At 46.3% G+C, this 20283-nt stretch overlaps 1 protein-coding gene across 2 annotated transcripts in view; it reads right to left on the bottom strand.

Annotated features, from left to right (window-relative positions):
• AP4E1 (adaptor related protein complex 4 subunit epsilon 1) overlaps window positions 1-20283 on the bottom strand; it is a 184081-nt gene that overhangs the window by 106267 nt on the left and 57531 nt on the right. For both annotated transcript variants that reach the window (XM_068136403.2, XM_068136410.2), the window contains exons 5-6: window positions 8702-8823; window positions 4832-5033 (exon numbers count right to left, since the gene is read on the bottom strand). In XM_068136403.2, coding sequence (XP_067992504.2) covers window positions 4832-5033; window positions 8702-8823 — 324 coding nt within the window. The remainder of the gene's footprint in view (window positions 1-4831; window positions 5034-8701; window positions 8824-20283) is intronic.

The following is a 20283-nucleotide window of genomic DNA, read 5'->3' as shown; positions in this document are numbered from 1 at the left end:
TTGTGACAGGTGAGCGAGGATGTACACCTGGGATGGAAGGATGCACACCTGGAATGGTAGAGCGTGAGTGGGAATGCACGCTGGAGTTGGTGGTGAGGCACATGGTTGGGTGTGCGAATGAGGGCACACCTGTGATTGTCACAGAGGAGGTGACCGAGGAGGGGGTGCGAAGAGGTGTTTTGGTGAGGTGTGCGACCAACGAATGTGTGCCAAAGTGTTCGGTGGTCAGGTGTGTGACCAAGGCTGTGAGTGGAATGAGTGTACCTGGGTGTGTAAGGAAAGGTACGAGGAGCATGGGCACGGCTGGATGTGTGAGCAAGGAACGGGCTGCGGGGTGTAAGAATCCAGGTGAAGCATCGACGGTAACCAGGTTAGAGGTTAGGTCGACTTTTAGCCGAAGCGGGCCCTCGGTGCGTGCTGGGCCTCGCTTTGAACGGCCGCGTCCGTGCTCCACTAGGCGGAGCGGGCAGCCCGATAGAAAGGGTCGTCATGGCGACCACTTTTTGGTGAGACGTGCCGGCAGGTCTAGATCGGGGCATTGGATGGCTCCACGCCGAGGTGGTGCGTGGGATCTCGGCACGGGTAAGCCCCCGTCCCTGCACCGAGTGCCGGACGCATCCTGCCGCCGGCACAAAACAACCAGCATCCATTGCTTGGCTTTACGAAGCCGGGCTTTGGACAGGAATTGGCGCACCGAGAGGCATTATTGAGTAGACTGGGTGATGAGGTTAGTGTTTTGGACCCAAAATTGGAGAAAAACAAAATTTGATGATTGGCAAGGGATTGGCAGTAGTGATTGGCAGATGATGGGTAGTGATTGGCAAATTTTTGATTTGTTGAAATTTGATGTGCAAAATTGGTAGTGAGAGACCCCCGATGTGGTGGGATGGCAAATCCACCACCCTTCGCATGGTGGGGGCAAAGGAGCAATAGCTTATGGGGTGTATGGCAGTGAAAACTAGCCCGGGTGGGTTAGGATATGGTGTGTAGGGATCTAGCGGAGATGACATTAGGTGACGTTAAGGTTAGTTAGTGACTGATACCTGTAGTGGGGACGCAGGTAGATTAGTGTGGATGATAATGACGTGGGAGCGCAATAGTTTAAAGGGACGACTGGGAAGCGCAAGTTTCAGAAGGGAGTAGTTAGCTGAGATGATGCCGTGTGTGTGAGGATTGAACAGGTGTGATTGCACAGGTGTGCAACTGGACAGGTATGTGGAGCCGTGTGTGAGTAATGAGTGTTGTGGATCAGCGCGAATGCGCTTGGGGAGAGAAGGGTGCAGGTGGCACCAGGTGTGAGAGCACCGGTGTGCAGGTACAGGTGTGTGGAGAGAGTTGGAGTAAGTGGTACGGAGTGGTGTGCATGGTGCGAAGGTGTGGATGGGGGAAGAGTGGACCCCTTTCACGAGTACCCGGGGCGGGTAGTGTAAGTGTTAGGTAGAGGGTACAGGTAAATTGTGGTTGGATATTGGCATTTGTGGTGCGGTTGCAGAATGGTGTTGTGAATGGGTGCATTAGTGTCGTGGAAATGGCTGGGCGTGTAGCCTGTTAGTGTGTGTAGTTGGTTGGGCACTCCACCACTGTGAGGATGTCGGCCAGGTGAGGCCGCAGGTGGGCTCTGGGAGCCGGTAGTTGTGAGTGGGTGCCTGAGGATCCCGGGTGTGGATCGGGTAGCCCAGTGCCAGAGAGGGCACCGAGTGGGGAGAGCGCCAGAGGGCCTTCCCCAGGTAGTTAGGTTAGGGTGAGGAGCAGGTAAGCTCGGAGGCAACTGCAGTGGTGGAGGTGTGCAGGTGGGTAGACCCGCTGGGAGAGGTACACGTCGCGGCCCAGAAATTGTGCGAGGGCACCGGGAGATGAATCGGGGGAGTGAGACCCCAAATTGAAAAGCACCACAGTTTGGCCAATGGGAATTGGTTTTTAGAACCCATAAGTGTAAGAGGGCCAATGGTTTGGCCGGAGAAAGACCCCGGGTAGTGTAAAGTTGTTAAAGTCATTTAGGAAATAGTTAGGATTGATGAACCTGTCGCACCATACGCAGCCACTTACCTGTGGTGATGATGATGACTCCACACCTGTGTTTTCTTTGTTTTGTTGCAGGAAATGAGAATTGTTGTGTGGATTTGTGAGACGCATCACGACGTGGATGAGACATTGGGGTGATTCCATCTCTCCCTCCCTAGGAGGGACTGATGATGAATTGGTGATGGCAAATTATGATGTTGAGTTGGAGATGGCAAATTTTGAGGAAAGTTGGAAATAGCAAATTTGATTGGTTAGGAGGGAGAGAAGACGAATTTGGTTTATGGGAGGAACGGGGAAGACAGTAGGGATGTTTGTTGATTTGTAAAGTAGATGTTTATGGGTAGTGTTGTGTTTTGTGGATACAGTAAGGGGTAAGGGAGGGGCCATGTAGGTTACCTGGTGGGGGGGGGGGGGGAGCGTACGGTAGGAACGTACCTGTCTCACCTGGTTCCCATGTGCCCCCAGTGTGCATCATCTTATATTGCGTGCACTTTTGCGCCCTTACCACCTTACTCACTTGTCTTTTCTTTTGTCTCCCACCTCCGAGGATCTGGCTTTGGGGTAGAGAGAGAGGAGAGAGAGGTGCTGGCTTCGCAGTTGTGGGCCTGCACTTTCGCTGCTTGCTGCTTGGATCGATACACCATATGGACCGCAATGTTTGTGGCCACCCACAATGGACCGCAGTTCTTATGCGGCCAAGCACCACCCATTGATGGACCTCTGGGTCAACGTGGCACCTATGCCATGCAGGTGAACCACTTTTAGTTGACACCACTGAAGGCCACAATATAGAAATGGACGCGGTTGGCGCCTTTCTTTATTTTTTGAAAGAGGCAAGAAGGCCAAGTGCACCACACGAAGGCAAGACCAGCGGCAGAACATCGGCCGGCTGCGACACCACACAATGATTTATAGACACTTTATTGGTGCACCGGATGGTGCTCACTGTGTGATGGGGTGGTGCTTGATGCTTGGAAGGGGTGCTCTGCACATTATTAAAGGCCGTAGGCCACAGAGCACTCGTGGGTTGGTGTATCGATGCTAGCATGCGTGCTCTCTCTATGCATAACATCTGCATGTGTTCCTCCAAAAACAGGTCCTGGATCGTAGTGTAAATATCAGCGTAGTCTTGTGTAAATAATGCTCCCTACCGGCTGTATGTTTAGTTTGAGGATTCTTTCCGGATTCGGTTAGCCTGTGGGTGTGTTTCTGTGAGGAGAAGGGTGCAACGTCGCAGGGGGACATATTTACTCATTTGTGAATATCTGTAAAACTGTCGCACTCAGGGTAGAGTTAATAGTAGAGGGAACTACATTGCGTGCCACACTAAAGTAGGTAAAAATTTATCGGGTCGGGACGCCCCGAGGGTAGAGAAGGGTGCAATGTTGCGAATATGGAATTTGGCCTCCATATCCGCTTGTAAATATTCCCCTATTTCCCCAATACTCCCCAACTATCCCCAATCCCCCATTCCCTAGTCCCATTGTCTGTAAACAACAATCAGTAGAGCCGACCTTCCCCTTTTTCCCCCATTAAATGTCGTGCCCAGGTCCACCGCATCTCACGTAGACAACTTTCGGACATCTTGCTAGTTATTCTTAGTCTATGTCAGTTAAGGACTCCTTTCCATTAATTCTGACTCTTCGTTGCACCAGAATGTGATTATATGGCACCAGTAGTGAGTTTAGGACCTTTCCCATACCTCCTTCCATCTTCTTCCCCAAACAACAACAACAACTACAGCTACAACTACAACTACAACAACAATTACAACAACAACGACGCTGCGCGGGGGAGTGTGCGTCATCACACCGGCTCGGTTAGCCGCCATTGACAATGCGCTCCGGACCATGCGCTCCACGGGGTTACCACGAAGGGGCTCCTTGTCAGCTCCTCGTCAAGGGCGGAGCCGGTAACCCCCCCGCACGCACCCAATGAGAAGCGACGTGCCGATTCCATCTGGGGCGGAGCTAACGAGCCGAGGGCGTGTCACTCCCCGCCGGATATACGAAGCGACTCACCGGACGTGACGTGAGATGCGCCCCCAGCTTGAAGAAGAGCAAGTCACTACCTCGAGCGCTGTGAGACCTCCCTGCATGCTGCATCTCTGGACCGGACCGAGCCGATTCTGTCCTTGAGCCAAGAGTGCACCTTGAGCCATCGATACCCGCTTTCCTTGCAATCAATCCCCGTGTGAGTCAGCCTTTTGTCCCGTTTATCTGTCGTCTGTTGGGAATAATATAAGAGTGTGTCTAAGTGCTTATCTTACTATGCTGTCCCTCTTGTAGTTGTAATCTAACCTTCCGTAACAATATAACCTCCTCCGGAGGTCTTGAGAACTGAACCCTGGTGTCGTGTCATTTGAATCCCAGCTGTGTGTCTTTTCCTTCATTGACCTAGCGTAGCGCGATTAGTCAACGTTCGGGTATAATCGGGTAACTTGTGCAGACGTGGTCATACCAAACCGCTCGGTAAATAACATCTAAGCCACGTCTGTAACTATATATATATATATATATATATACATATACGTGTGTGTGTGTGTGTATTGTGAAACTGAATGTGCAGCATCTAACTCAATATGTCGAAATGTCACACACGTCCATGCCCGTGGAATTCCACAGGTGACCCCACTAGTATATGTATATTTTTTGCCAATTAACAAAATTTGGCCTGCTTGAAAAATTGAAAACATTTACAGTCCAAAGCATGGTATTAATAAAACATTACTTTGAACACAAGAATAAAAAGTTGTGCCTGCAAATTCCTTTTTTTATTATTTCAAACTCGTCCATGATCAAATACCCACTTTGGCCAGGTGCAGAAGGGCTGGGAGTGATGCCGCCATGACGCTGGGGTCCCGATCACCAAAAGCACGAAGAAATACATCGCGCTGGTAACTGTTACTAGGATGACAGTTGTCAGAGTTTTCATTGTCCAAACTTTTGTCAGAGCAGGAGCGAAAGGTCAAAAACGTCAAGGCCGCCACAGCCTTCTGCCGGACAAACTCCCTAACAGGTCAGAAGGATTAAAGTGACAAAATGCAACTTCAATTTATATAATAGACAACTCCCAACATCTTACTTGTTAAAGAGCATTAGATTTAAAGCAATATCCACTTTTTATAAAAGTGACATCATATAACGTACTGAGCAAAAAAAATATCTAAAGCCACCTTGAAAAAAACGTTTTTATTGTCACATTCTCATAGTTTGATAAATAAAAGGTGTTATTACCTCTGCCACCGAAGATGAATGGTGGTAAGGTTTTTACCCCTGTTTGTCTGTGAGCAGGATATCTCAAAATATTATGGACGGATTTGGACAAAACCTGGTGGACATGTTGACTGTGTCACAAGGCTGAATTTATTCCATTTTGGTGTAGATCCGGATTGTGATCCGACCTATCCATGGGATACAAACTGTAAACTGTTCAGTCTTGCGGAGGTATGTGCTCTACCAAGTGCCGTTCTCGTAATGATCATGGTTTATTAAAGAAACAAAAATCAATTGTATTTTACCATGTTAATGCATGAAAATACAATACTTAATGTGATCTCCTTTTCATGCAAAACATAAGATATCCGTTTTGGAATGCTTTCCTGCAATTTCTGAAGAAATTTAATTGGGTGGTTGTTTCATGCATTCTGCAATGTTTCCCATAATTCGCCTATTGATTTTAGTGATTTTTTTTTCCTTTTTCTTCCTTTCCAAATAAACCTAGATCTACGATTTAAGAGAGCCGTTGGTCCATGTCACCATTTTTCTCAGAGATGGCTGAAAGGATCTTCGTCAAACTTTCAGAGCTTCATCAGTGCCACCGATCCCGATCGTGGGAGCTGGGAGCGTTTTAGGCAAAAAAAAGAGTTCGTTTTTGTTGGATTTTTTAAAAATCGCTCTATCATGCCTAAGGCTTTTTGATTAATGATAGTTATAGACAAGTATGCATTCACATAAATAAATACAAAACAATTACCAGACATTTGAACAAATAAATTAATCAAACATTTCCGGAAGTGGACGTTGTTGGTAGTAAGGCTTCTTCTTCTTCCTGACCGTCATCATGCTCAACGCAGAAACGTGATCAACGGCACATTCACCAGCATATATTCAACGAAAAGGTAAAATGCCGATCTGACATTTGTGTTTTTTTTGTTTTTTGTTTTTTTTTGTATACAAGATCGAGGCTCGTGAAAGAGCTAAAACATGATGGATTCTGATTTGGATGTAATTGCTTTTACTGATTTCTTATTCTGATTTGGATGACGAAAAACCATTAAAATCAAAAGACGAATTATTGGAAACATTGAGGATGGATGGAACAACCACCCAATGGAATTTCTCCAGAAATTTCAGGAAAACATTCCATAATGGATATCTGACATGTAGGTACGAAAATCATAAAAAGGTGATCATATCAAATATTTAGATTTCATGCAGTAATATTATCTATTTTATAAAACAGGAGTGTCTGTCTGTCCATCTCCAAACTACCCCTCAGTTACAGTCGCAGATTCGCCATTGACAGGGTATACAACCATTCAAATGGGTAAGTTTTTTGTGGATGTCCTTCACGAACCTGCTGTCCATGTCTGACATGTGACTGAAGGTGGCACAGGAATGTGGAATTTATTGGTTCCATGGTTTAGCATTCACCGTTTCCTCATTGTTTGATTGCTTTCGGCTCCCCATCCGTGTGTAGCAGGGGTACCTCGCTAGTAAAATACAATTCATTTTTGTTTCTTTAAAGAAACATGATTATTGCAACACCTTTTATTTATCAAAATATGCCAATGTGGCCAAAGACTATCACAGTACGGTATGTGCACATATGGTTTTACAGTTATTAGCACATCCACTGCATAGCAGGAGATGGGTGTGTGCGCGCGCGCGTGTGTGTGTGTGTGTGTGTGTGTGTGTGTGTGTGTGTGTGTGTGTGTGTGTGTGTGTGTGTGTGTGTGTGTGTGTGTGTGTGTGTGTGTGTGTGTGTGCGCGCGCGTGTGTGTGTGTGTGTGTGTGTCCAGACCGTAACTTTTTTTTTACCATTTGAGCTATTGTTATCAAATTTTCACCAAAGCGTTATCTATCTATAATTCCAGTAATCTCTGTGTGTATGTTTGTATGTTTGTATGTTTGTATGTTTGTCTGTGACCGCTGTTTCTCGACAACCACGGGTCCGATATACTTTAAACTTGCCAGGTATATTGCTGGGGACCCGAGGATGTGCCTTTTCAAGGTTTCATATTAATCGGAGAAGTAGTTACCGAGCTATGTCCAAAAAACGATTCAACCAATCAGAGAGCAGCGAGCTATCACGTGTGCCGAACGTGGCGAACAGACTCTGCCTCGGACGGCACATTTGAGAGCGTATTCATTTATTTCCCGTCGGCAAACTATGTTGGCGCTATGTTGGCGTTAAACTATGTTTTAAAACTAATTTGCGATTCTTTCGCTTTGCGATGCGATTTGCGATTGCGTTAAACTCGCTCGGGCGTTAAACTATGTTTTAAAACTAATTAAAACTAATTTGCGATTCATTCGCTTTCCTGCGCATTTGTGCACGCGATGGCGATTTCTTTACCAAACTCCGCAAGCCGTTAGCTTTGGACCAAACCATTTCATGTAAATAGAGGGGGGGGATTGTCACCGTACTCGCAAGCCGTTCGCCTTGGACCAAACCATTTCATGTAAATAGAGGGGGGGTATTGTCACCGTACTCGCAAGCCGTTCGCTTTGGACCAAACCATTTCATGTAAATAGAGGGGGGGGATTGTCACCGTACTCGCAAGCCGTTCGCTTTGGACCAAACCATTGCATGTAAATAGAGGGGGGGGGATATACTTTTAGATATATATATAGTACGGGCATGCCCTAGCTTTATTATGAGAATATGAAGAAGGCAAATTAATAATTTTGTCAAAAGGTCAGCATCACCTAAAATCATCAATTTTCATCCAATTGAACTGAAATTTCAATTTACCATTTGAGTTTTGTCATCAAATTTTCAACAAAGCTTTATTATGAGAATAAGGAGAAGGCAAATTAATAATTTGATCAAAAGGTCAAAAGTCAGCGTCACATAAAATCATCAGTTTTCATCTGATTGACCTGAAATTTTAAGAATTTGCATATTGGGTCACTGAATTGGTTCACCAATCAAAAGCTACATGCTGATTGTTATTTTAGATCAGAAGGTCAAAGGTCAAGGTTGTGTAAAATCACCAATTTTCACCCCATTGACCTGAAATTTAAAGAATTTGCATATTGGTCACAGAATTAGTTCACTAATAAAAAGCAAGAAGTTGATATTTTTTATATCTAATACTCCAAGGTCAAGGCTGCATAAAACCATCAAATTTGTTTTTTTTTTTAACTGCCTTCGTTATTTTGAGCATGCAGAAGAAGAAGATGTCTGATTACAAACAGACGTGGATGGAATTTGCATTTTCAGATGCTCTCTAGTTTCCTTTTTTTTAGTGCATGAGTAAAACACCTTTGTTTTTAATTCACAGATGTTAAAATACCCATCCCTAACATAATAAGCAGGGCAAAAATATTCACTCAACATTAAATCAAATGAATGAATCGTAAAAATGATCTTGCATTAATTTGCAGACTAGCATTCTCGATACTCAATACCATAATGGTTCACAATCACATTGAATGTCTTACTTGCCCACCTCGAATGAGCCAGCTTATCAATAACAATGGGCATTATGGAGGATACTGCATGTGGAGGTGTAAGCTGCCCTGCCACCATAAGTGCCATTCCCATCTCAAGTGGTCCACCACTCTGTAAGTCCTGAATAAAGAAACAAGCATGGATGGTAGAGCAAGCCACATACGATGATGCAATTAATCATCCACGATATCGCAGAAAGAAAACACATAGGCATGTGCAACCTGCTGCAACATTACTCAAAGTCCCATGGCACATATTATTCATGCCCCATTTCAAATCACATGCACTAAACACCAAACAAGTACAGATACATTCAAAGTACACCGCCCCATGCCAAATAATTAAATATCCTACAGCGCGGCATTGCCGGGGCGCCTCGCAATACCGCAGTGCAGCTCATAGAGACTGCATTGGGAAGCAGAAGTGGACACTAATTGATTGATTCATTGCATAATTAAAATCAATAAAAGATTATCATAAAATATTTTCTTAATCAATCGGCTAATAGCATAACTAAACCACTAGAGCTTCATCCGAAGATGTATCTTTTAGAAATTTAATTAAATAAGTCATTAATCAAAAATTTAATAATTAATTGATTAATCAAGAAATAATTAATCGATTAAATGATTAATCAATAAATCAAAAATATTATTTACAGCCACATCACCTGGTCACTGTCATGTCCAAATATTAGTTTCCTAGCTCAAAAGGTGCCTGAGATATTGCCCAGTTGAGAAAGAAAATAAATAAATGATTAATAATGAAAATAAATAAATAATAATCATAAAAAATTAAATAGTTAATCAATTGGCTAATAGAATACATAAACCACCACCATTTCATCTGAATCTGTAGCTTTAAAAAAATTGTCATTCATCAAATAATTAAATAATTAATCGATTAATTAATTAATCAATAAATCCAAAATACCCTTTACAGCCAAATCACTTGGTCATTGTCATGTCCAAATATCAGCTTCCTAGCTCAAAAGGTGCCTGAGATATTGCCCAGATGAGAAAGAAAATAAATAAATCATTATAATGAAAACAAATAAATAATAATCATAATATATATTTTTAATAATTAATCAATTGGCTCAAAGAACACATAAACCACCACCATTTCATCCGACTCTGTAACTCAAAAAAAAAATAGTCATTAATCAAATAATTAAATAATTAATCGATTAATTGATTAATCAATACAAGAAACGGTACCCACCCTATGGGCGGGGCTTCAATTGGGAGGCCCAAATGAAAAGGTAAAATATCAGAAATTGAAGGCTTTTTTATTTTAAACGATTCATATAAACATCCATAATTCATAAAATCATCAAATCACAGTGATGTGGTTTTTTTTATTGACATTCTAAAAATACTGTTTAGATTTTGACGATTTGCGTGTGATATTTAACGGATGTTAAAATAAATCGCGCCTACCAATTGAAGCCCCTCCCTTAGGGCGGGTACCGTTGCTCGTCATATGTAATGGCGATACAACAATTTTTACCGCTTTGCTTTGAAGAACGGGAATGAAGGGGGAGGAGCGTGTTAATATGTCTGGTTGAAGGCTTTGGGTGGTGAGGGGGTTTGAAGCCAGATTTTAATCGTACAGCCGCCATATTGGTGCTCACCGTCACTGCGATGTGAAGCGAAAGACGTCTTAGAGCTGTCACATTTACAATCGCTATGTCGTATGTACTCCCGATACGTGTACCAAATTCCCGATACGTGTAACTGTACCAAATCAACAGTTAAAAGGATTTTGAGCCGATAGCTGTTACGGCCTTGGCAAGATCGATGGAGACAGCGATCTGTTAGCGTATACACCGCCCAAATAGCTATGTGGATTTCTCTCATGTGGAGATTAAATGTCATTTGAACTTTGGCCGAGGTCATTATATACTTTTAATGATGTTTACATACGAATTATGTTTAATGATGTTTACATTGGTTTTGGGTCCTCCTTTCCGCATATCTCGTGGGATTGTAAGTTGGAGAGACGGCCGTGATGGCGGCGAGGGGGTTGGAATTCCCTCAAGCAGGGATTCAACCCGTGTCCTTATAAAAGGTCTTTATCCGAGGTCACCAAGTCCGATCGGTGCAGCTGTGCAGCGATCGGTGCAGCCGTTTGTGCAGCACCCGGGAAAACAACATCATCACAATGAGAACATCGTCACAATGAACGTTATGCGAACGCGAATGTTATGTGGGAGTCCAAACCTGAGAATGCTGGAGACTAAAGCTGAAATTGGGAAAACTAAATAGCCTATTTTACTCCTGGAGATCCCAGGATTATCCACCCAAAATATTGTTGCGATCGGTTCAGCAGTTTTTACGGTACATTCAAACGGACAGACAGACAGACAGACAGACAGACGGATGGACATTTGGTGAATTATAGTAAGATATCAAAAATAGCCTTTGCAGCCAAATCACTTGGTCATTGGCATGTCGAAATATCAGCTTCCGAACTCAAAAGGTGCCTGAGATAATGGCAAGAAGATAAAGGAAATGTATAAGTACTTAATAAATCGCTAATAATTAAATAACTCAATTAATTGATAAATCAAAAAAAACAAAAAATAGTTTTTGACAAAGTACTTGCTCACTATTGTGCCGAAATTTCAGCTTCCTAGCTCGAAGGATGGCTGAGATATCGCCCGAACAAACAAACAAACAAACAAACAAGAAAGAAAACAACCAGAGTGAAAACTGAGTACTCCCTTTCAGCGTGCGTCATTGCTGAGCCCCCTTCGGTGCCAGGCAATGACGTTATGCAGCGCCTGGAGATGGCATAGGAAAGGTGCGGTGTACAATATAACAGAGAAGTAATTTCACAACAGCTGCTGTATGCTTAATAAGGAGCTTAAAAAAAAAAAAGAGGCCCACAAAAAATGAACCTGATGCAGTGGCAGGGTTAGAGCATCCATTGCAAGTCAGGTAGGTTGACAGTTTTAACCCTACCGTGGCCAGGTCATACCAAAGACATTAAAAATGGTATGTGCCGCTTCCTTGCTTAATGCATAGCATTCCAAAAGTTAGAACATTGACAAATAACTATATGATGACAAATTGCACAGGCTTGATGGACCTAATGGCCTCCAGTGTTGAAGTTCCTTGAATGAGAACTCATTATTGCCATTGACGCCTTACCCGAGATAGGCAAACTTTAAAATAATGGTACATGCAATGCCAGCAATAGCTCGAAGAAAACTTTTGCAAAGCTGTTACAAATAAAAAACACAGCTGTTTTTCAAATTCAAAACACTCCATTTGTTTTCCAAATACAAGAATAAACATCATAAGAAAACATCAAATATTTCAAAACTTCAAACTTTCAAATATTTCAAAATCAAAACATCAAAATAAACATCAAAAGAAACATTTAACTTTTAAACTGCATTCCAAATATATATGTGTATATATTGTTACGGTCCGCGGATTAGGATGTTATTTTACCGAGCGGTGGTGTTGCCGCGGCCGAACAGTGCTTCCCTGATTAAAACCCGATTTGCCCCAAACTTTGGCCGTATCGCACCGCAGCTGCTCAATATGGAAAACTCTAAAGCGACCGAATGCAAAGAGGAAGAAGACGTACAGAAGAGTAACTGGGTTTATTATTATGTACACACAAAAGCAAACAGAAAGCAGTCACGTTTATTTATAGGGACATGAGACGCAGGTGACACAGTGAAATCTTTAGCTTATACAGACTTATTGTTACTACCCAGGACAGCACGAACAAAACAAACTCACGTACGCAAATGGATGGAAATTGCAGGCAGGAATGACAGGAGGTGGGTGGCTGGAGGAAGGCACGGAGCTGGCTGGAGTTTGATCCCGCACGGGACGTCGGGCTGGACCTCGACGGCCGCCGATGCCACCGATCCTGTCGTGTGCGCGGGGTAGCGGGTCGGAGCTGCTTGGTGGAGCCAAGCCAACGCTGCTGGTGGGGGGTCTGGCGTGACGGGTTCTCTCTCCCTCTCTCACTAACTCAAGGACTCTTTCTCTCTTGCTTAGTCCAACCCTTCCTCACCACCGACCACTCAACGCAACCCCTCCACTCTACGCAAACACTGACCACCACTGACGACCAACCCAGCTCTGACCAAAAAAACCACACACTCCGCTCTTGTCATAGCTCATCCCGTAAAAGCTCATCTGCCTTTCTCTCACTTCTCTCCAGCTCATCTGCCTTTTGGGAACGCCCCACTGTGGGTTATATAGGCCCCGCCCCTCAACCTTCACGAACCTCCTTGATGTTTCTCTCCACACCCTCTCCAAGTCCAACCCCTTGTTCGTGGTTGGTTGAGTGGGGCTGACTCACTCCTCCCCTCTATGACGAGGTGGGGACCCGCCTTTCTTCCCCAACCCTGCCTCGTGGCCAATGGCGGCAATTGTTGGTTGGCAATGCGAATGGCAATTGACGAAAGGGGAAATGGAGGTTTTTGGGAATGGGAATGAAGGGAATCTATCTTTTTCACTTGGTGCAATGGAGTATTTAAGTTAATGGGAGACACAGCCTTACTCTAAGACACATAATAAGATATAAGCTACTGAACAAGGGTATTCTATGATTAGCTGACGTGTATGCTTTTGGACTAATTACCGAGACGCCCTTTTTACCTTTATACAACTCTGGAGGCAGGAGGGGCCATATCCAACAATGTTCATCACCATCTCCAATATAATACAACACAATCAAAAAAATGCAATCCTCATATCCACAACACTGCACCCTCCTCCTCTTAGGCACGTCCCGGGCCTACAACTTTTTATTTAGTGTGACACGTAGGTGTAGTTCCCTCTACTTTTAACCTAACCCTGAGTGCGACAGTTTTAAAACATAAATAAATGTGTCCCGCTGCTCCATTGCACCCTGCCTAACAGACTTACGCCCACAGTTAACCGAATTGCGGAATGGTCTTCAAACTACACACTGACGGTGGGGAGCATTATTTACAATTGACACTACTTTTATTTACAAGACTAACCCAGGACCTGTAATTGTTCTTTCTGGGGGAAGACAGTCTGCTCTGCATCGACGCACCATGAAAGCACCCAAAAACGCACCAATACACCCCCAAGCACCAATCGGTGCAGTCATCATTGTTCAACACTGTTCAATAATAAAAAATAAACCAACAACCCCTAACCCTGCAGGTGGTCTCTTGCTCTTCGGCTCCCTCTGCTGGTTATTATTATTGTCTTCCAGTTGTTGTCATTTTCCTTTGCTGGTGGCCTATTTGTATTAAAACTTGCACCCAACGTGTCCCTTTTATTTATTTATGGCCCACCAGGCCGACTAGTGTGGTTCACCTGTGGGGCATCGGTGCCCTGTGGCCAAGGTCCGCCAGCAAGATTTCGGGCCCTCATGGCCGGTTCCAGCAGAGGGGCCATGCCCCAACCCATGGGGTCCATAAGTGGTGCTCGGCCACAGACATGTGGTCCATAATGTGGTGCATCGATGCAGACAGCTGGTTCTGAGAGTTCCGGGCGCACAATGGCCGACTCACGCACGCTCCCCTTGGCGCCCAATGGCGCACAGGTCATTTGGGAGACAAAAGGGGGAAGACAAATGAGCGAGGGGTAAGGTCACAAGGGTACACATCAATAAGGCAATGCAAGGCGAAATGCGTACGGAGAGCGAAATGAGAAAGCTCGTCCCTACCGTACGTCACCCCCCCCCCCCCCCCCCGTCCGTCCGTCACCTACACTACCCTTGTCCTTACCCCATATTTACAAAATCTACACATTTACAAATTCGTCACTACTGTCACGTCTTCCCCATATTTCCCTTACACCAAATTCGTCACCACAATCCCTCTACTTCAAAATTTGCCATCACCCAATTCGTCATCAATCCTCATAAGGAGGAAGAGATGGAACACAAAGCACAATGTCACACCCACGTCATGATGCGTCTCACAATCCAAAACATTTGCACATAAAAATAATTAAACAACCTGGCATGGTGTGGAGGTATGTCATCTCAGGTGAGTGGATGCAGATGGTGCGAGGAGACTTCATCCTAACTACTTTCTAAATGACAACACACGTTACACTACCCGGGGTCTTTCCCTGCCAATCCATTGGCCAACTTACACTATGGGTTCTAAAAACCAATTCCCATTGACCAACTGTGGTGCTTCTCAATTTCGGGTCTCACTCCCCCGATTCATCTCCCGGTGCCCTTGCACAATTTCTGGGCTGTGACGTGTAGCTCTCCCAGCAGGTCTACCCACCTGCACACCTCCACCACTGTAGTTGCCACCCGAGCTTACCTAGCTCCTCACCCTAACCTATCTAATTGGGGAAGGCCCCTCCTGGCTCTGTCACCCATTGGTGCCCTCTGGCACTGGGCTACCCGGGTCCGTCCTCCGGATCCTCAGGCCCCATCCACAACTACCGGCTCCCAGAGCCCACCTGCGGCCTCACCTGGCCGACATCCTCACAGTGGTGGAGTGCCCAAACCAACTACACACACTAACAGGCTACACGCCCAGCCATTTCCACAACACTAATGCACCCATCCAAACATCATTCTTCCACCCGCACCACAGATGCCAATATCCAACCACAATTTACCTATACCCTTTACCTAACATTTACACTACCCGCCCCGGGTATTCGTGATGGGGGTCCACTCTTCCCCCATTCACACCTTCGCACCATCCACTCCACTCCATTGTTTCCACCATACTCACTCCACGACCATCCACCCCAACACTCCATATACTCCATACCATGTATTCCACACAACTATTCTCCATACACCTGTCGTTGCACACCTGTGCACTCACACCTGGTGCCACCTGCACCCTCCTCCTTTTCCTGGACCATTTGGTCAACACAACACCCATCACCTTCACTCACTCATACACTGCTCCATACACCTGTTCAGTTGCACACCTGTGCAATCACACCTGTTCCTTCACACCTGTTCCTCACACACTGCTCAATACACTTGAATACACCTCCAACACTCACACGGCATCATCTGAACTACCTGTTGCCCTGCTAACTTAGTGCTCCCCGTCTTCCCTTTAAACTAAGCACATACCACGTCATTATCATCCACTCTAAACTACCTGCGTCCCCACTACAGGTGTCCTTGTCACTAACTAATCTTAACGTTACCTAATGTCATCTTCGCTAGATCCCTACACACGATATATCCTAACCCTCCCGGGCTAGTTTTCACTGCCATCAACCCCATAAGCTAGTGCTCCTTTGCCCCCCTCTGTGAGGGATGGTGGATTGGCCATCCCTTCACATGGGGCATCTCTTACTATAAATTTTGCTTACCAAATTCCAACCAATCAAAAATTTCCAATCACTCTACCAATCCTATTCACTATTCTAAATTTCGTATCAAATCACTATTATCATCATCATCATCATCACAGTCCGCTATATCCTAGCCTCGGTGCGCCATGACATCATTAAAACCCGGCTTCGTAAAGCCGAGCAATGAATTTGGGTGGTTTGGTTGCCTGCAGGTTAATCCGTCCAGCTTTCGGTTCAAGGGAGGTGGTTTGGTCGGCCCGAGATTCCACGCACCATCTCGGCGCGGCACCTTGCGGTCCCGGGCCCGATGGCTCAATCTCCCCCGGTCGGAACCCCGTCCCCACGAGGGGGCACCGTTCCGCTTCCTCCCACTCGCCCTTGAACCGGACCGGTCGCCTCGCCCGCCAAGGCCCGGACTCGACCGTGCAGGGCGGGGCCAAGCCCGAATCGGCAACGACGCTTCGAAGAGAAACGACGCAGCTTCGATCCGCGCCGGGCCTCGCATCCAACAAAACACACCGCGCCCCGAGTGCTCGCATTGGCTATCCGTCGCCCTAAACGCTAACCCGGTTACCGTCGATGCTTCACCTGCATGCTCACACGCATACGCTACCCCTTTCACCCTCACAAAACCTGGCGTTCCAACGCCGTCCGTACATTCCACCAACGCTCTCCCTGTTACACACCACACCTCTCGCGCACACTCTTGCGCCCACCTCGGTCCACACCTCTCCTCCGTTACGTCCTCCATAACACTCACCATGGGCGTGCACTTTGGCATCCACCCACTAACGCGCTCACATGGGCTCTCCCACACTCGCGCTACTACCAACCCAGGTGTGCTTCCTCGCACACCCTCGACCATTCCAAGCGTGCATTCTCGCACCCGCTCCACCACCAACTCACTCTCCGGGTTACTCTCCGTACACCCCGACGTGCATTCTCGCTCGCACTCGGTTTCACTCCCACACTTTATAACACACCCACTCGCCGACGCACACTTTTTCCTCACCCGCGTGCCATTTCCACTCACACGGGACCCTTTACCAACGCCCGAGTGCCATATCGATCCCAAGCGCGCGAAAATTCTTTTGTCGCCAAACATCCTCTTACAAAATCTCCCCGCACAATACACAGCACGTCTCACCTTCGGGGTTCTTCTTCCTCCCTGCACCAAAACCTGCAAACTCTTTATTTGGTTAGTGAGCACACCGTAATGATTTGAGCAGGGACTTTGTACATATTCCATCTTTTCCTCCCGCCGCGAGTGGTTTTCTAAGTCCCCGGTCTCTTCAATTTCAATGCCCACTTCCACTTTTTCTTTACTCACCTCGACGACCGTTGGCTTTAAAAAAATTCCCTCTACCTCATCGGTCGCCGGCTTTTCCAAACCCCGTGTCGCGATTTCTACCCCCGTCATTGTACCCGCGCTTTTCTCCGCTTCGCTCAACCAGCGCTTCTCAACCCGCGTTCCCTCGTCGTGCACCCCTGGGACCCTTTCGCCCAACCTGCGGTCTCTGTCCCTCTGCTCCCTTTCGTCTCTATCGGCCCTCATTCCGTTCGTTGTTGCTTCAATTTGGTTTCCCCATTGTTCCATTTTATCACTCAATTTTTTAAGACCGTCATTCTCCCGTTTCATTCCCGCCATGATTTGGGCCATAACAAATCGCATGTACTCCGGCATCTCTGGCTCGGCTACCGCGACCACGGGCGCGGCTAAATTTGGTGCCGCATTAACCATGTGCGCGAGGACGCCATTTTGTGCACCTGATACCCCCTCAACCACATTGCCAATGTTCTCCTCTACTTCGTCCCTCTGATCCTGGGTTACTCCTAACCCCTCCTCTAGCTCACCCACCGGCATCCGATCGCCTTGACCAGCCATGGCGCGATTTCAAAATTCGGGTTTTCCTTTAAAATCAAAACAATTTCCAGCTGCTTGTAATTTTGAGCGCGTTAAGCGCGCTTCAGGCCTCGTATCTCACTCCCCGACACCAATTTGTTACGGTCCGTGGATTAGGATGTTATTTTACCGAGCGGTGGTGTTGCCGCGGCCGAACAGTGCTTCCCTGATTAAAACCCGATTTGCCCCAAACTTTGGCCGTATCGCACCACAGCTGCTCAATATGGAAAACTCTAAAGCGACCGAATGCAAAGAGGAAGAAGACGTACAGAAGAGTAACTGGGTTTATTATTATGTACACACATAAGCAAACAGAAAGCAGTCACGTTTATTTATAGGGACATGAGACGCAGGTGACACAGTGAAATCTTTAGCTTATACAGACTTATTGTTACTACCCAGGACAGCACGAACAAAACAAACTCACGTACGCAAATGGATGGAAATTGCAGGCAGGAATGACAGGAGGTGGGTGGCTGGAGGAAGGCACGGAGCTGGCTGGAGTTTGATCCCGCACGGGACGTCGGGCTGGACCTCGACGGCCGCCGATGCCACCGATCCTGTCGTGTGCGCGGGGTAGCGGGTCGGAGCTGCTTGGTGGAGCCAAGCCAACGCTGCTGGTGGGGGGTCTGGCGTGACGGGTTCTCTCTCCCTCTCTCACTAACTCCAGGACTCTTTCTCTCTTGCTTAGTCCAACTCTTCCTCACCACCGACCACTCAACGCAACCCCTCCACACTACGCAAACACTGACCACCACTGACGACCAACCCAGCTCTGACCAAAAAAACCACACACTCCGCTCTTGTCGTAGCTCATCCCGTAAAAGCTCATCTGCCTTTCTCTCACTTCTCTTCAGCTCATCTGCCTTTTGGGAACGCCCCACTGTGGGTTATATAGGCCCCGCCCCTCAACCTTCGCGAACCTCCTTGATGTTTCTCTCCACACCCTCTCCAAGTCCAACCCCTTGTTCGTGGTTGGTTGAGTGGGGCTGACTCACTCCTCCCCTCTATGACGAGGTGGGGACCCGCCTTTCTTCCCCAACCCTGCCTCATGGCCAATGGCGGCAATTGTTGGTTGGCAATGCGAATGGCAATTGACGAAAGGGGAAATGGAGGTTTTTGGGAATGGGAATGAAGGGAATCTATCTTTTTCACTTGGTGCAATGGAGTATTTAAGTTAATGGGAGACACAGCCTTACTCTAAGACACATAATAAGATATAAGCTACTGAACAAGGGTATTCTATGATTAGCTGACGTGTATGCTTTTGGACTAATTACCGAGACGCCCTTTTTACCTTTATACAACTCTGGAGGCAGGAGGGGCCATATCCAACAATGTTCATCACCATCTCCAATATAATACAACACAATCAAAAAAAATGCAATCCTCATATCCGCAACAATATATATATATATATATATATATATATATATATATATATACATATATATATATATATATATATATATATATATATATATATATATTGTTGTGGATATGAGAATGTTTTTTTATTTTGTTGTTGTGGTAAAATGTTGTTGTAAAAGGTTGTCGTAAAATATCACCCCTCCTCCCTCCGTTTGTGGTTGTATAAAGGTCAAAGGGCGTTTCCGTAGTTAGTCCATAAAACATACATGCAGGACACGATATATCTTTTTTGACAGTTATATCCTTATTATGTGTATTAGTGTAAGGCTGTGTCTTCCATTAATTGAAATACTCCATTGCACCAGTGAAAGAGAATAGATTCCCTTTCCTTCCCATCCCCAAAACCTCCATTTCCATATTACATCCCCTCTCGTCACTGCTGAGCCCTCGATTCCCAATCACCTCCCCTCCAATAACCGCCATTGACCCTGTGCTTTGAGTCGGAGAAGAAAGGCGTGTCTCCACCTCGTCAGAGGGGAGGAGGGGCGTGCCCGCCCGTCGTCATCCAAGGCGGAGCCCGAGGGTCGCGCGACCAACCAGGGCCGAGGTGAGCACCCCACCCCGATGGGCGTGTCCAAAACGCCGGGGGCGTAATCGCTGGAGGCGCTATAAAAGGCGCAAAACGGAAGTGGTCACGAGGAGTTGGTGAGAGATGCACTTTGAGTTGGTTGCCAGTAGAGGGTCTGAGTCGGTTGGTCACAAAGGGTTGGTCTTGGTGAGAGAGGTCTGAGTTGGTCGTCAAGAGAGTGGTGGTAAAGAGTGAGGGACCAAGAAAGAGTTGAGGTTGAGGGTTTAGACGAGTGGGACAAGGCCTGGCAAGGCAAGTGGAGGCGGCAGCAGCAGCGACACCCGGCAGCCGCTTGGGGCCTGGGCGGCGGTTTGGAGCAGGGCCGAAAAGGAACGGCGGCTGCTAAACGCGCCGATCGTGCTGCATGACCCCCCTTTGGACCT

The sequence above is a fragment of the Myxine glutinosa genome, chromosome 1 (genome assembly GCF_964187855.1).
Source record: "Myxine glutinosa chromosome 1, kmMyxGlut1.1, whole genome shotgun sequence".
Lineage (NCBI taxonomy): Eukaryota > Metazoa > Chordata > Myxini > Myxiniformes > Myxinidae > Myxine > Myxine glutinosa.
This window is presented reverse-complemented; position numbering and strand designations above follow the sequence as displayed.